Here is a 17,058-nt window from a genome sequence, read left to right on the forward strand (position 1 = left end):
GAAACAACAATAATTTAAACAGTAAGTTTTTAGCACAAAACACCAAATAAAATGCAATCTAACAGTACAAGGGATAAGTGTCTAGCAAATAGAAAACAAAAAATTCCAAAACAAATGCATTTACATATTAAATGACATTTAATTACGCCGGTTTGACCACTCACCAAATTATCACAGATTTCTTGCCCTTCACCACAATTTGCTGTACTTTTAGTTGTCAGAGATGTTAGCGATTTCTGCAAGTGTGTGTTTGTACAGTATTTGCTTTCGTTTTATAACGAGTACAAAGGTTTTTGGTAATTCAAGTAGTTAGGTTGCAACAAAAGCACATCACAATACAAAATTAAATATGAAATAAGGGAAAATGTAACATTTACAATGAATGAGGTTATGTTGAAAATTATGAAATTAAAGTAGGTTTAATGTTAGGTGGCAGTAAAGAACCAAAGCAGTTTAAAGAAATATGCATAAAGACACATATATAAATAGAGAGTACATATTATACTATATAATTTCAAAAAAAGTTGTTGTAAAGAATCTACTCTTTATCTTATAAGTTACTAAGCATTGAAGAGTTTTTCAAAACATGGAAATTCGATCTTTATGCATATTGCAAAATACAGTTTTAGACAATAAAAAAAATAAATATATTTCTAAGCGTTTAGGTTTAAAAGTATACGCGCACACATATACATACACGTATGTACATAAATATATCAGAATTATAAATAAAGCACACAGTCAAAATTGTTTAGGCGCACATATTGATCAAAACCTACGCTGCAACATATCGAACTACCTGAGATCCACATATAACAGCACCTAAAGCATTCACCAGACATTCCCCAATCGCAGGAAATTTGGTAAGCTCTTCCCTCTGGAAGCAATCTGAAAGAATATATATTTTTTAATTGTTATTCTCAAAATAGTATAGAATGATTTACTTACCATAGATAAACGGCACAATTTCCACATGCACTGTATGTGGTTTATAAGGTATTTTGTGAAAATCTGCATAGGCGCCGCGTAAAAAGCTACGCCAAGTCAAATAAGGGTCATACATAACTTCAAGAAATTGCGAGAAACTGCGAAATAGGTGCACTACTTCCATAGATACTTGCTGCCGAGTCATGCACTAGAAAAATAAATTAAACATATGTACATATATGTAATTATGTTCCTAATAAAATTAACCATTTTATGGCATAAAATGTAATGATCATTAGCTAAGGATAACTATACCAAACTTAAAATATTAAAATTGTGTGATGTACCATAAAATTTTGTAATACTTATAAGCATTAGAAATTCGAGTTTATAATTCTATCTCTGTAGTTAGCTATTTATTGACATTGTTTTTAATATTTCTTTGCTTTTAGATTAGTAATAACCTTCTTTTCAATATAGCACAGACATTACAAGTTCTTGCTTATCTTTCACCGTTATTGAATTCTATGTGAACTTGTTATTACCAATGCTTATCAATGAATACATGGAATATTTTATAGCTTTATGATTAAAGAAAATGTTAGTAAATACCAGCAAGTTATCGACTTCTAAGAATCAGTTAATTCAATTATTATTTTTTTTTTGTAAATAGATAAGTTTAAACATATGAAATAGTATGATTATCATCTGATTTATTTACCTCTTTGAATGTATTGGCCAAAATAGCAATTAAATTCGATTTATATTCATATTTAATAATTGCCAAAATATTATCAAAGTGTCGACAAATTATCACTAAGCAATCTACCAGTACAGCAATCTGACGTATCTGCTCATCGTCAAGTGTGCCCTGAAACATAGTAAACAATAAAGGACATTATCTTTCAAAAACTTATCACTAAATTACGATGTTATTTGCACATACATTTTCACTGGTATCGCGAGCAATTATGATGAATTTTCCTATTGCCGGCAGCAACTCATCCGGCAGACGTCCCAGATGTGGACCACTATCCGGGCGCACCTCATGCCACAGCGGTAGATCGTCACGGTCAAAATCCACCGGTAATTGACTCTTCCAAATGCTTACAAAACGTTCAATAAATTGACGAAAATAAGATTCATCATTCTGTTTTCATGTCCAAACAATAACAACCGGAAAATGGGAAAATAAAAGAGAAACAGAGAGGCATTATTCAAATGAGAGCAATTTTGGCATTAAATGAGCAAATGCCTGCAAAATCACTGAGAGCAGCAAGCGTTTATTTATTTTGTGGGTGGGCTGTGTCGGCACCATTGTAATGCAACCTGAGCCGCAATATTTCGCAAAGTGGGGCGGTTAGGTGGTTCTGTTATCAGTATGTAAATTATTATATGTTTATCTAGGTAATATCCGCAGTGTTACATAATACTCCAGAAAAAAGAAGCAATGTGTACACATAGGGACATAAATAAAATTGATAATGCAAAATAAAACGAAAAATTAAGCTACAAAGAACTTAAGTGTTTATACATTTTTGTTGATATTCTTTTTACAAAGCAAACATTCTAACTTATTGAAGTGTAGAATTTCATTTTATTTTTCCATTGTTTACTGGGCAAGCAATCCAATAAAGACGAATTTGTGAGGAAAACCCCCTTTTGGAAATAGGACAACAAACGTTGAAAATTGATGATTAATGCTTCAAACACGCCCATTAATAATTTGGAGATTATGGTGATACGACTTTGGCGGTGTGGCAAACAACTACAGGTGACATTTGTATGTATTTTTCACTTTCCAATTAGAATAAAATTACTGCTCACAATTCTTTTATGCATTTTAACATTTTTTTTGTACTCGCCTTAGTCGTATACTGCACCCATAGATTGTAAATATCCTTTTTATTATCCATTATGCGACACTTTTCACAAAATTGTTGTTGCACTCATTTAAACAAAACTTGTTTAAACATTTGCTATTATTTGTTTACAACACAACACTAAAATTTATAAATTTTTCACCGGAATAAAAAACACAACTGTAGAATAGACAAACACAAATGGAATGAAGAGAAAAACCAAAATTGCATTGCAACCTTAAACTCACCACGTGGTGGCAATAAGCAAATGTCAAATGTCTTTTTGCTAGTGTTGGCACATTTGGAAGAAATCAATTTGTGTTTACAATTATTATATTTTGAGATATTAAAGATTCATCTGTTAACAAAGATATTAGCATAAGCTTACAATCATTGTTGGTCAAGTGATGAATTTTGGAGCACTGGTTGAGTACGTCAATTTTTTTTGTGTGTTTTTTTTTATAAATGAATTCGCTTCACATTAGTTGAAGGCGAATTCATATGCCAAACGAGCAGCTGATTGCTTGTTTCTCTTGGGTCTTATAAGAATTTTTTTGTTTGCTTGAAGGAATGCAATAATTTGATATCGGTAGGTAGTGCATATTTCTAATTTTCACTAAATTAATTTTACGCACCAGAATTTGTCATAACAAATGCTACAAAATTTTGATGCCAAGTTTTGATGTTGTTATGCGATGCGGAGTGAAATTCTTACCGGTATTGTATTCAAAGCTTTGTGAGATTTGTAGATTTTCCAGAGCGAATAATGTAATAATGAAATCATTTTCAACAAAGCTTTTATAAGCCTAAAATTGGCATATACTTATGTATGTACATACCTACATATGTTGTAACGCACTTCCTACAGTACACACCTGATCGGAAGCAGATTTATATTCGGTTAAGGACGCAATCTTCGTCATTGAAATTTTCTATATCTTTATAAGATTTTTTACCACTCATTCTTACGTAGACATGTCAGGATTTTTTAACCTTTTACTTTTTACAGCTTATTTGAGCATAACAAGTATGTATTTCTATGTTGGTAAAGTGCCTCTTAAGACTGGTATCTGTAAAATATGTTTTATTGAGCTCGTGTAAGCAAATAACTTGTTTTTTGTTTATGATATTTTATTAACACAACTACATGAACATCTAAAGAATATTGTTAATCTAAGTACTAGCATGAACTCGACTCCATTTACTAGATTTCTTATATTTTTGAATTTATAACTTTTGGGCGTACAATTTTAAGAATCACCTTCGGTCTTCATTGTAAATAGAACGGTGAAGAGCGAATAAGTGCAGCGCACCATTGTTAGGAAAAACTCCATATTAATCGGCTTTAAACCACCAGCAGTGAGCTGAAAGAAATTTATATTAAATAATTTATGCATTATAGTACTAAAAAATAAATTGAAATAAATGAATAGTTGCAATATAGCAGTAAAAACCTGCAGGGGCCTCTGACTAGCCATGATAATTAGTGGAATGTATTTACGAAATTCCTTGTTACGGTTTTCCCAATTGCAGTTATAGGCCGCGTTAGCTATAATTTTACTCTGGTAATTAGAAATAAATAAATTTACATATATTTATTATATTATTATTGTGGGTAATAAATCCATAACACCTCGTAGCAGAAATTATTGGCCACCCAGAAGATAATGAAGGTCGAAATCATGACCATAAGAGACAGCTGAATGTCTGCAATCAACAGTGACATATCATGGTCCTGCAATTTGAGGAGAAATATAAATTTAAATTTGAAAATATAGCAGTCGAAAATATTGCAACCGCTGATACTTACCATTGTTGAAATAACAATTATGACACAAGGTATTATAGCGAAAGTACAAACATCGGCAAAGCTTCCAACCGAAAATAATACTTCCAAATCTCTGTGATACCTAAAATGTAAATAAATATGTAGCATTACAAATGAATTGTTAGAAAGCTTTGAATACTTATTAAAACAAAAATCAAAACCCTTACTTTATAATCATAACATGATCCTTAACGCATTTCTTAATACATTTCAATGCTTCCTCGTCGGTCATTTCGTTCATACCTTCCAGTTTGCTCTGCAGATTTCTCATCAAGAATATGCCAAACGCAATGGCTATTAAAGTCAAACATAAATATGAAACGTATGAAAAGAGTACAATAGGCGCAATCCATAAGCTTTGCAGAATGGACACCATCTCCCATAAAGGACTTTCATACAAATCGACACCCGGGAACGCGACATCAACGAGTAGTTCTAAATGGAAAAAAATTAAAAATTAATTTTTTATGTATACATTAGGATGGTTCTAGAGGGTAATTCTTCTTTATTTTTATTAAGTAGCCAGATATCCAATTTTTTTTTAGTAGGAGCTGAGAAGCTTTTAAGTATCCAAGAATCAATTATATTTTATTGCCTTAAAATAGAGTAATAGGGATTGGCCTCTCTCTGTACTCTGTATAGAGTACGTATGTACTTATGTTTAAATTGAATTGATTGCAGAAGTGCCTTAAAGCACCAAGTATTTGAGTGGCACAAAGTATGCAGTGAAGGTCGCGAAGTACCGAAAATTGGCTCATGCAAGTCTTTCATCCACTTTTGTTAACGACCAGAAAAAAAGTGTCTGAAAATCGACGTTTGGGCATCAGAGAGATAGCAGAGCATCTCAACATCTCTTAAGGTTCGACTACCCATATTTAGGTAAATGTTTTGGTTATGAAACGTGTCGCAACAAACGACCTGAATCTTTTCAAAAATGACGTCGAATAGAGGTCGCAAAAGAAATGATTGACAACGTAGCTGAGGACCCTGAGTTGTCCAATAATCTAGCAAATAACGCACTAAAAATGAGCCGAAATCGAAGAGACAAAATTCACTTAATGCACTGAAGGTGTAGTTTTTTCTTGTAAGTCCGGATCAAATTTGATCATTGGTTATTTAAAAATTTCGGAACAGCAATTATAAATGATATCTTTATCAGTGGTATTACCTAGATCAACAAATATCCTTCATTCGAGTTTAATGATCACCCTAACATGTAAGTTATACATTATATTTATATTTACTTTTATATCCAACACCAGCCGTTGCTAACAACTGTATGAAGATAACGTAAAATAGTGTAATACCCGCGAGGATTAATACTGTTCTTAAAGTCTTTTTGATCTTTTTAGTAAATTCGTGTGCTTTCTTCAATGTTATGTCATCATCCTCGCGCTGAAAGTGTAGAAAGGTAAGTAAGTAATAGATTAAGACACACAAAGTCTTGATCCGCCTGCAAAACGCACCTGCAGATCCTGGTACCAATTATCAATACTTTCGAAAAAGCTCAAGAACTTCTTTGCCTTATACATCACAATAAAGGCGCGAACTGTTGTTGTAGTGGCTCCAGATATTTTAAATAAATTAACAATAACTTCATCGAAATCATTCCGAATGACGTAAGTGCGATAATACGCCGTGAGACATAAAAATATCGGCGATATGAGGTAAAGCAACGCGAGACGATGCTGATCAAAGTAGCCAATGCGCCTCATAAATGTCAAACTCCAGTTAAATAGTTCACTACAGAATTGCATTTTACATAAAAATAAATGTATATAAAAAAAATTTAAATTTTATAAATCTTTTGAGTTCGAAAAATTCGCGAAAACCGTTTGAGGCTATTCTTCGACTGACGCTTCCCTTATATATGCTCGAACCTTTGCCAAATCGCTTGGGTGTGGTTTTCGCATTTTTAATATATTACAAATGAAAAGTACCGTTAGATTTGTGTGAATGTGTGAATTGTGGAACCTTCGCAGTGAAATTAATTGCTATTTTGTAACCTACAATCACATCCGGTTGGTTTTCTTGATGTGAAAAAATAGAAAATAATTATTATGTCCACAATTGTTGGGGACAATATTGTCTTAAATGTGTGTGGGAATTCCTGCTAAAGACAAATGTTTAGGAACACATAATTTTGTTGGAATCTTTTTTTAGTTTTAATAGTTCTTCTTCTTCTTTATTGGCGTAGACACCGCTTACGCGGTTATAGCCGAGTTAACAACAACGCAACAGTCGAAGACAGTTTCGCAATTTGGCGCCAATTCGAGATACCAAGTGTAATCAGGTCCTTCTCCAGCTGATCTCTCCAACGGAGTGGAGTAGAGTTCTTTTCCTCTGCTTCCCGATCCTGACGGAGCTTTTAGTATTGCTCAACGTCAGTTTATCCAGCCGTATTAGTTTCATGTTGTCAAAAGCAGTTTTAAAATCGACGAAAAGGTGGTGTGAGTGGATCCTCTTTTCACGAGTGTTTTCAAAGATTTGACGCATGGTGAGCTTTAATCTTTCACACAGTATGTTCGATAGAACCTAATATGCGATGTTGAGGAGGCTAATGCGGGTTCAACATCTCCACGTGTTATGCTTTCACTACTATTCAGCAGGCTGGAGAAGTGTTCCGTCCATCATTTTTGTATGCTCTGGGTATTCGTCACTTGATTTTTAGTTTTTACATTTGTTTGAATATTTCGTTGTATTAATTTTTTCACACTGCCATACTGCATCGGAAATCGTTTATAACATACATATTTTAGCCGACCTCGCTGAAATCGAAAAAATTACCGAGTCTGTTTTGTGGCTTTACAGACTTTTTTTACTTACGAAAGCGAGTAAGATATACCGATTGCTTACAAGAAAATATACATATATGGTTATTATAGATATAGTATTTGCCAAACCTAGATTTGCTTAGAGTTTTAAAAGGCAGCTTAGGTTAGGTCATGAGGCCGATGCTCACAGGAATCTTTCTTGGACAGCATGGAACGCCGGTTCGTTGTGTTACATAATACTCCTATATAATAGGTCTTAAGACCTTTACAAATCGGTAAAGCCCTTTGTCTCGACTATAAATTTGTTGCGATGGGTAATGCCAGTTTCGGTTTTGTCTTCTGGTTAGCCGAAAGTAAGAATGCCGAGATGTTTCAACCTCAGTCTACCAAAGGGTCCCTCTTATGTACAATTTTGGCAATTTGCTTTCGTCAAGACTTTTAGCCTTGCCGAATGAGTGCCCATTGGACAGTGTCTAGTAAGAAGCCCTATGATTGCGGTGCAATCGCACAGGAGCGGTTCGTCGACCAGCGCTGTTGTTGTTGATGATAAGGTTCAGATAAGTTAATAAGTCAGGTAAGTTTTCACGGTAGTCCCATAAATCGTGCTGTTTCGAATGAGGTCGGATCATAGGGATAGGGGTGTCAGATATATAGGGCAAAGAGGTGGTTGGAATTATGCGGGAACTCGTTACATGCTTGAAATATATTTGATATGTTGGGGTTGTTTCTGGATAAGTAGGAGTTTAACCTGTTACCGTATCCAGAACGAAGGTGCTCAAGGGTTACTTTCGATTCTCGTGGCAACTCGAGCTCGTCGTCTGCATTGGTTTGACTATAAGTACGCCATTTATTGAGAGGTAGTGTTAATGTCTTCACTATGAATGGCGGTGAGAGAATGTCCGAAGTTAGTTGCGTCCGAAGTTTGGTCGGCCTATTGTGTTATGTCGTCGACGTAGTTGAGAAGGATCTTTTGATACTCCTACAAGGCGGTTCAGCTTAAAGCAGGTGACTCCAGTGATGATTCCTGGGAAAACACTCCAGCAACAAATGCTTGAAGAGGAGTTCATTATGCTTCTTAACTGGGAGCAACAGGCCTCATTTTGCAGATGTTCGATAAGAGATTTCAAGAGGCATCGGTCTGGATTGCAGTGGCCTGGCGTGTCTGAAGCTTCCGCGTCTACGTGCCCCTGCATCCGACCATATTGGTGCGGCGTAGTTAAGGACTGACCGGCCGATTGCTTTGTATGTTGCCAACAACGTTTTTTTCTCTTTTACAAGGTGTTGCCGGCTAGCGATTTGAGGATTTTGTTGCGGCTTTGTACTGTGGCAATAATTGCTGACATGTGAGTGAAGGTGCACAGGCTGTCCGGTGTCACACCTAAAATCGTAAGGTTATTGACAGTCGGAGTTTTAACGCCATCGACTGCAATATTAAGGTTTAGTCTTTACTCCTTCGTCCAGTTTGTGAATAAGGACGGAGAGATAGCCGTTTACTTTTGAGCACATGTCATCGATTCCATTGCCCGACATCAATATCGTACAATCATCAGCGTACGAGGTGATGGAAATTCCCTCTGATGGTTGGGGGAGTTTTGAGATGTAGAAGTTAAACAGCAACGGGGAGAGGACACTATCCTGCGAAACCCCCTGTTTAATTCTTCTCAATTTAGAGTTTTTACCTCGAAAGAGTACGGATAATTGTCGACGGCACAGGTATTTCATAGTGCACCTCTTCAACCCTGGAGGGAGCGTAGATTTTTCGATATCCTCGAATGGCGTTGTGTCGTTGACTGTGTCAAAGGCTTTTGACAAGTCCAACGCTACGAGGATCGTTCTCTCGCAGGGTGGTTTTTGGTTGAGGCCATGAACAATCCGGACATTTATGACGCTAAGTGCTGTAGTGGTGCTGTGCATTTTTCCTAAGCCAGGCTGGTGGTTTGCGCGACTCAGGTAGTGAGTGAAGGTCGAGAGTAGCAAGGCCTCAATGTCTTCCCTACTGGGAAGAGGAGAGTTATCGGCCGTTATGCCTCCCCTTTGTTGGCGGGTTTCTCAGGTTTCAGTAGTAGAACCACTCTGTCGATTTTCCATTCATCGGTTATAGCATGAGCATGTTTATTCCATCAGGACCAATGGATTTGGAAGATTTTGATTTATTGATGACACTTCAAAGTGAACGTAAGTGATGCGCAGTCTTTTGGCATTTTGCGCAGTGCCGTGCCGTCGGGTAGCACAACGTTTGGCTTTGTCTACCGAAGGATGCATTGTAAATTGCCGCCTAAAATACCTTTCGCATTTTTTGGGGTCCGAAGAAGCATGGGCATTGAATTGAATTTCAACTCGATCATCATGTCTCTTCGGGTTAAACTAAGTTTTGACAGTAATCTGTATCCATTTTGTCTGCTTGTTTTGATTTACTATTTGCCGAATCTCCAGATTGAGATTCCTTATTCGAGGACCGGCATGGCGTAAGGTGTCGCGCTGCTTCGGCTGGGAAATCGAGGCAGAGTTTCGTAATTCTTCCAGCTAGGATGAAGCGAGCGGTCACAACTGCAATCACCTCTCGGAATTAACGTTCGCCAACGCCTACGTCAGTAGGAATGGGTAGTGCGGTGAAGGTGCTCCTAGTAAATTTTGTGAAGTTAGCTGTATTAAAGCTAACGAAGGTACGCTTGTCCACAGAAATAAAGTCGGCAGGTTTCTCGATCGAGATAATTATCGGGATATGGTCTGATGCGAGTGTTAGTATAGGTCGCCAGGTTATGCTACTTATCAGACCATCACTAGGGATGGTAATATCATACAATCTATTACAGGTACCCATAATTCTGGTGGAGACTTCGTCATTCAATGTACAGAAGGAAAAAGCAGAATCGTTTATCTGTTCCTCCAACTCCACGCACGCGACGTTCATTGATCCAATGCTAGAAAGAAAGTTTCCAATGGAGAATCAACTCTTGAAAAGGCAGCTTAAATTCCTGTTTACCCTTCTCGACGAAAGTTTTATGAGAAAAAGTTGTAGGAAATAGTTTAAAAACCTTTAATTCACCAAACTGCCGTTTATGAATAGAAAAACCACAGCTAGGCTTCTAAATGCGTTGATTTTTATTTTTTTTTTTATTTATTATTGTTTGATTTCTCACCTTTTATTGTTTCAATTCTAGTAGCATTACAATATTATACTTCAATAGTTAATTAATAATTTTCATTTAAAAATGTTGCACTTTTATGCCGCAAGTAATTTACTGTATTTATTTTAGGCGCTTGTCGCTTATTAGAATTTTTGTTAAATATTCTCCTTCCATTCATTAATTTTTCCTCATAATTTAGATGTGCAAATGCAAATGCGCATAACATATATATATATGTATGTATATAGAATAATTGTAAAAAAAGGAAATCACCGCGTATTTTTCACTGTTCTGTTGGTTTTTGCTTAATTTTTTTGAGTATTTTTTTTTGTTTTTGTGTTCGGTATTTAATAAGTATGAGTACCTATTTGTCTAAGAGAATTTTTGTGAGGCTTAATGCTTTTGCTCAGCTTAGCAGTTAATATATACGAGTAGGCTTTAAATGTTATTTTAATTTAATGCTAAAGAAAGTTTTTGGTTTTTTGTTTGTTATTTGCTTTTCAAGTTTTTTAATGCGTATTTTTTATTATAATTGTTTTAAGCTAGTTTTTGCTTTAATTTTTTTGAAATATTTTTAAGTTTATACTTTCCTGATTTTTACTTTTAATATACATTAAGTACTTGCTATATTTATAAATATGAATATGATGTGAGTTTTTTGGTAGAAGAAAATATTTTTTATGTTTTGCTTAGTTTTTTGTTATTTTTTGTTTTTTAATTTTGTTTTACAATTTGTTTAAAGCTGTGAGTTTGCGTACGCATTTACTTATGTTAATATGTATATGTATGTATGTATATAATTTATGTTTACATATAAATTAATTTAATTTAAGATAAGATCGAGGCCTTCTCTTTAGTGCTTACAATTTTAGCTAAATAAAATATATTTTTTCTTGAGTTTTTGTTGTTGCTTTGTTTTTTTTTTTTGTTTTTTGTTTGCTTAATAAATCAATGCTTGTAAGCGAAGAGCGTAAGAGCGCGAGCGAAAGAGTTCTTCAATATTAACTTTTAAACGTACTTCATGGCATTCGAAATTATTAGAAAAAGTATCTTCTTTATTTATTTTACTTTATTTTTTACCGTTATGCTTATGTCGCCTATATGTATGTCTAGTTTTTGTTGTTTTTTTTTACTTAGAGGCAATATTAATTACTAATTAATGCATTAAAATTGCAACCGAAATTTTCGCCATCACTCACTTAACTCAGTCCCAAATGAAAACAATTCCGATCCGACGTGGTAAAGCCAAGTCGAGACCTAAATATACAACTCGTTTGCTGAAATGTTCGCTTCGCTTGGCCAGCCTTGGCCCACAACCTCAATATTTGCTCGTAAATGTCTGTTTTTGTTGTTGTTACTATTAATTTGAATGCTGGTGTGCATGTATGCATTAGGGCGCGCCTTAGTTGTAAGCAAAAAAGTAGTGATAAAAAAACTTATCATTTATTATTATTTATTGTAAATCAGTTAAAAGTGAAGACGAAGATGCACTGAAACAATTTTGTTTTTTAATATTTCTAACAAATTTCGAGGTAGACAAAACCCCTTAATCCTCCACGAGGTTCCGACTGTTAATAGATATCACAATATCACGACGTTGGCAGGGTGAAGTACTATATGTGACCTGGTCTACGGAAAGGGGGCTTAGGTGTCAAAAAAAAAAGGAGAACAATTAATGAGATAACGAGAAACTGACGATTATTTTTAACAGCTTTTCCCAGAAAACTAGTTTTCGCACGTTAGCTCCCTTTTCGTAGACCAGGTCACATATAGCTAGCGAACGTGTCATATGACCCGTCCTCAGGATCAGCGTGGCTAAGTGCGCAGTCTAGAATGGAGCTCACTGACACCTGGCGCCCTCTGTAATAAGACAATCTTGCTTTCGTAGCGAGGGCTATACGCAAGTGGACCTAAATTCACGTGGATCCATATTATGAACCTGAAGAACATAAATAAACTATTTAAAGGTACGGTTTCCCTAGAAAAAAAGCCGGAGGAAACTAGTTGTTCCGAGAAGAGGACTACGATTTCAAAGAGCTTGAGAGCAGCCAGCAAAAAGACAGGAGCTGGGTGTGTGGAAGAGTGTGGCTAAACCTACCTCCAGGAAGGCAGAAACACCAGCGGTTGACGGAATCAAACCGTGTAGCCAAAGTCTGGCTACACAGCAGGGAGGGAAATTAGATACTAAAAGTAAGGCTGCTGGTGCTGCATCTGCCTAAGAATGACTTATTTTTAAGCTGGATGATCACGCTAAAGCAAAGTAAGTGGAGAATCGTAATGATGCATATCCACTCCCAAGGGTACAGCTGCAGTCGCCAACCAATGAGGAGCTCACAAGGAGCTCTAGGAGCCCATTCATTGCGCGAAATCGATCTTACTCAATTTCAAATCTGAACGCCAGTAGTGGCAGCTAAAAACAGAGCCCAGCTGAGGAGGCTAAGCCGTTAGCAAAACCGCCGAAGAACCACATTAACGTTAACGTGCTGTGATCGGAAAGGAAAAATTCTCAGAGTCCAATGGAAATGGGAGAAAGCTGCGTTGACAAACGTGACGCTGGAAGTGATTCTGCAATCCGAGTCCATTGCCGTCATGCACAGATGCGGGTAGCATCAGGGTCACATAAAAATTTATTCGTGCGACGATAAGACATCGGTCCAACTGTATATATTACTACATAGTTACTACAGCGAATATTGGAAAGGTGCAACCCGTAGCTAGGCTGGTAGCGGTAGGCAAGAAGGACAATACATTCGGGCCTAGGCCAAAGGCTCTGCATCCCATCACCATCGCAAACAGACCATATAATGTAGCTCGTTAGAGCCTGTATTCAAAATTTGAGGTAGGGAGTGGAGTGGAGGGGTGGAAACTCGTTACGTCTTTCAAGAACCACGCATCAAGATCAGTTGTGGAAACTAAAATGGCCACGATACAGATCTTACTGCTATTAACAAAGAAATCCGACGAAGCGTCGATGGCGACAAGGTCTGGTTTAGCATTGTATAAGGAATAACTGATACATAACCTTTAGTCTACATTAAATATTGGCCATAGTTTTCTAGAACTTCGCCTAAAAAAAGTGGTCATGAATATAATAAAATCTATACATCTTAGTAAAACAAAAAAAAGAAAAATCTTGCACTTTACCAGTAAAGAATCACAAGTCTAAGACATACCCTAGCATACACACTTGGTTTGGCTTTTTAGCTAACTCTGCCGATTTATTGCGCATCAAATGCCCGTGTGACGCCTGGTGAGTTTACTTTACAATTCAATTTCGTTATTTGTGTAAAAGTGGCTAGCTAAATAACATTTATTATTTATTTTAAGAGTTAGACTAATGTTTCTTAATTCTTTCTGCTTACAGCCTAATATTATTTACTATGCAATTAAATTTTTTCCGTTCGGGATACATACGCTTTGTAGGTTTTAAACATACGTGTATGTATGCATGTTTGAATGTATATATGTGTGTGAGGATACGAATGTATATGTGTACTTACACTCGTGGCCACGCAAAGCTTACCACACAAAATTTTCAAGTATTGTGCATATTTGACTACATTTTATAGCGGTACTTTTTACGGTATAGAATTAGAATATTAAAAGTTAAAAACCGAACACATTCAGCTATAGACGAATCAATTGGAAGATAGTGAGCTTTACAAAATGAGCTCGAAATGTAAGAGACTGACATGCGATGAAAAAATTATATTTTCTATTTTTATTTTTTTAATTTACTTTCATTTTCGCTATATTTGAAATTCATATTTTATTTTATTTTTTTTTTAATTGAAACACGAAATTTAGCAGGCTTTAAAAACAATAAAATCGTCCGCTTTTGTATAAGCACAGAAAGGCTAATTTGTGTTTTACTCATGAAACGTAATAAATTAAAAACTACAATTATAATTAGATAATATAATTTAGTTTACTTATGCTTACTAAAACATAAAAAAAACAAAATTGAAGAAAATCCCGAACGAACGAAAAAGTCCGAAAGAAAATTTAAGAAAGTGTAGTGATAAGGTTTGCGTGGCCACGAGTGTATATGCATGCTGTGTTCGATTAAGGAGTTATATCCACTTGTTAACAAAATAAACAATTTTTTTGCTTATATATTAAAGACAGATATACATATATGAAAATATTCTCCGAGATTTTTAAGTTGATCCGGCAAATAGTTTTGCAGATATGAGCACATTTGTAAGAATTTCTTTGACTTAGTGTAATCGGTACGCAAAATTTTAAATGAGTTTTTCCGTTTTCCAAGTCGGTGCGCAAAATTTCACCGAAACGGAAAACAGAAACGGTGAAATTTTCACAGGATCTTTTATATATTTCTCAGATAAGGATAGAGAATAAGTTTTTTGATAATAATATCGATTTTTCAAACCGCTCTTAATTGTACATTTTTTCACATAAAACGTCGATTTTCGTCAAAAACCAAAATTTTCACTAGTGCCTTACTACCTGTAGTCGTTTGTTCTAATATTTTTTTTGCTTTTGGATTTTAGATAATTTTAAGCAGAAAGATCTTTGGGGGTGCTGCTGGATATCGGTTATGTAAGCAAGGGAATGCAAAGTTCTTTAAAATGAATTGATTATTAAAGTACATTAAATTCTATAAATAAACATTTGGGGTACTCACAACCTGTCATAAAGCATCGTAAAATCATAAAATTATAAATTTTTACGCTTGTTTAAAAAAATTGTTGTTGGATTACATACAAAAATGAGTTTACAAATTTACAATTCTCAATGCTATGTTTTCGAATCGTTATAACTTATAACTTTATGAGACTTGTGAAAACCCTAATTATTTTTATTTATTAATTAAAAAAAATAACTTTTCAAAAAAAGTCCATAAAACGATTTTTTCTCATTTGCAAGTGAATATAACCCCTAAAAGTAGGCATTAATGTGACTGTCGCCAAGCTGTCTAAGTATGCCCACAATCAGGACTTTGATTTGAAAGTAAAACACTAGTATATGTGTATGTCTTTAAAAATATATGTATACATGTGTCTATATGTATGTGTATCTGTATGCATATGCCTAAGCCAATATATATGCATGTATATCGTTATCTGCAGCGTTCGAGTATTAGCATATTTTGTATTGCATTAGTTTGTAGATAGACGCTCGCTTCGTAACTGTTTTCAATTCATTAACAAAATTAATTTATTTGCAATAATTCTGTTTAATATATAAATTGTTATCTGCCATTCGCATATCTAGATTATAAACGCTCTAGTGTGTGTTAAGTCGCTTATTTGTTGTTTCACAATACAATTACAAAGTTATATACTAAATTTAATTATTATTATTAAATAGTAAGCAGCGCATAACTACAAGTATATATATGTACATACACGCCTATGTATGTAGGTATGTTTGTATTTTGCTAGTTCCCTTTGTTTTAGTGTGTGTGTGTGTGTGTTGTTCACTTATTAATTATGAAATTTATTGCATTGTCTTTTGTGTGAGTTTGCTTGTGCTGCATACTAGAATGCCTAACTCTTATGCATACATATGTATGTAAATACGTACATATGTACGTACATATGTGATATTAGCTAATTGCTTTTGTTATAATTAGTATCATTTAATGGTAATTTCGTACGAGAGCTGAGACTTTTAAAAGCTAAATATTTGGTGCGCACACATTTCATTGTCCAATGCGAAAACGTACATTATCCATGCCGTGGACTTTGCGTTTTAAACTGCTGCTGTCGGCCCAGGCGGAGTTGAGATACTCGTCGTCATCGTCTTGCTCAAGTTTCTGCAATGTAAAAATAAAAAATAATATAATTAATGAACAAATCATGTATGTTTCCTTTATACAGAGTGTAGGGTATAATTCACATTTCACTTTAGGTTTATAAAGGGTGATCCTTTTCGAGATTCCCCACTTATTTAAAGAAAAAGGACAGAAACTTTAATTAGGAATGTTTATTATCATTCGAAAGAACATTTTTTGTCATTTATTTTTTAAAGATTGTCTCTTGCAAATGTTGGCCGCACCTAAGTCTCAAATGGCCCATCCATTGAGTCCAATTTTCGATTAGTTGGAATAGGTTAGAAGTTTGATGGCGGGTCCCAAACCCAGCGCACAACCCTCAGGAGGGGATGTTCTTTGGCTATTCAAGGGGTACTTGATCGAAGAGAGAGACTCCGTCGCCGACCACTTGCATTCACGCTTGGCACAACTCGCATCAATGCGAAGTTCGTCAACACGGCCCGACAGAAGACAAAAACTATGTGACCAAAGATAAATTCTATGAGCGCTTGGGGCGCACCTATGGTACCCCTGCCCCGGTGCCAAAATCGTGCGATAAATTCAGCCTCCGCGAGAAATATCTCCAAATGGGTTGAGGCTGATGAACTTCGCCGGGGCCCGAAATATGGTTATCTGTAGAACTATATTCCAACATTAGAAAATTCAGTAAGCTACCTGGCTGTCCCCGGATCAAAAAGCCATCAACCAGATCAGTCATGTTTTGATAGAAGGAAAACACGTCTCCAGTGTTCTACGGTCC

General features: G+C 35.4%; 3 protein-coding genes across 4 annotated transcripts in view; all 3 read right to left on the reverse strand.

Annotated features, from left to right (window-relative positions):
- The window catches only part of LOC126761528 (neurobeachin-like protein 1), a 107,877-nt gene extending 104,901 nt beyond the window's left edge, over nucleotides 1–2,976 (reverse strand). Inside the window, exons 1-6 of one of the 2 annotated variants that reach the window (XM_050477817.1) lie at nucleotides 2,793–2,976; nucleotides 1,874–2,077; nucleotides 1,649–1,798; nucleotides 949–1,135; nucleotides 800–888; nucleotides 165–236 (exon numbers count right to left, since the gene is read on the reverse strand). In XM_050477817.1, the coding sequence (XP_050333774.1) occupies nucleotides 165–236; nucleotides 800–888; nucleotides 949–1,135; nucleotides 1,649–1,798; nucleotides 1,874–2,077; nucleotides 2,793–2,843 (753 nt within the window). In that variant the 5' untranslated portion in view covers nucleotides 2,844–2,976. The remainder of the gene's footprint in view (nucleotides 1–164; nucleotides 237–799; nucleotides 889–948; nucleotides 1,136–1,648; nucleotides 1,799–1,873; nucleotides 2,078–2,792) is intronic. The other variant, XM_050477818.1, reaches the window with a different exon arrangement.
- A 712-nt stretch (nucleotides 2,977–3,688) lies between these two features.
- Nucleotides 3,689–6,452, reverse strand: LOC126761540 (odorant receptor 30a-like). Its single transcript, XM_050477836.1, has 7 exons — nucleotides 6,084–6,452; nucleotides 5,862–6,012; nucleotides 4,785–5,052; nucleotides 4,600–4,699; nucleotides 4,423–4,524; nucleotides 4,244–4,351; nucleotides 3,689–4,153 (listed from the first exon to the last, which is right to left on the reverse strand). Exons 1-7 carry the CDS (start codon nucleotides 6,372–6,374, stop codon nucleotides 4,040–4,042), a joined length of 1,134 nt encoding a protein of 377 aa, XP_050333793.1. The 5' UTR covers nucleotides 6,375–6,452; the 3' UTR covers nucleotides 3,689–4,039.
- A 4,018-nt stretch (nucleotides 6,453–10,470) lies between these two features.
- LOC126761535 (protein tipE) overlaps nucleotides 10,471–17,058 on the reverse strand; it is a 28,573-nt gene continuing 21,985 nt past the window's right edge. Inside the window, exon 3 of the mRNA XM_050477830.1 lies at nucleotides 10,471–16,301. Within this exon, the coding sequence (XP_050333787.1) occupies nucleotides 16,238–16,301 (64 nt within the window). The 3' untranslated portion in view covers nucleotides 10,471–16,237. The remainder of the gene's footprint in view (nucleotides 16,302–17,058) is intronic.

This window comes from Bactrocera neohumeralis, chromosome 6, assembly GCF_024586455.1.
Source record: "Bactrocera neohumeralis isolate Rockhampton chromosome 6, APGP_CSIRO_Bneo_wtdbg2-racon-allhic-juicebox.fasta_v2, whole genome shotgun sequence".
Lineage (NCBI taxonomy): Eukaryota > Metazoa > Arthropoda > Insecta > Diptera > Tephritidae > Bactrocera > Bactrocera neohumeralis.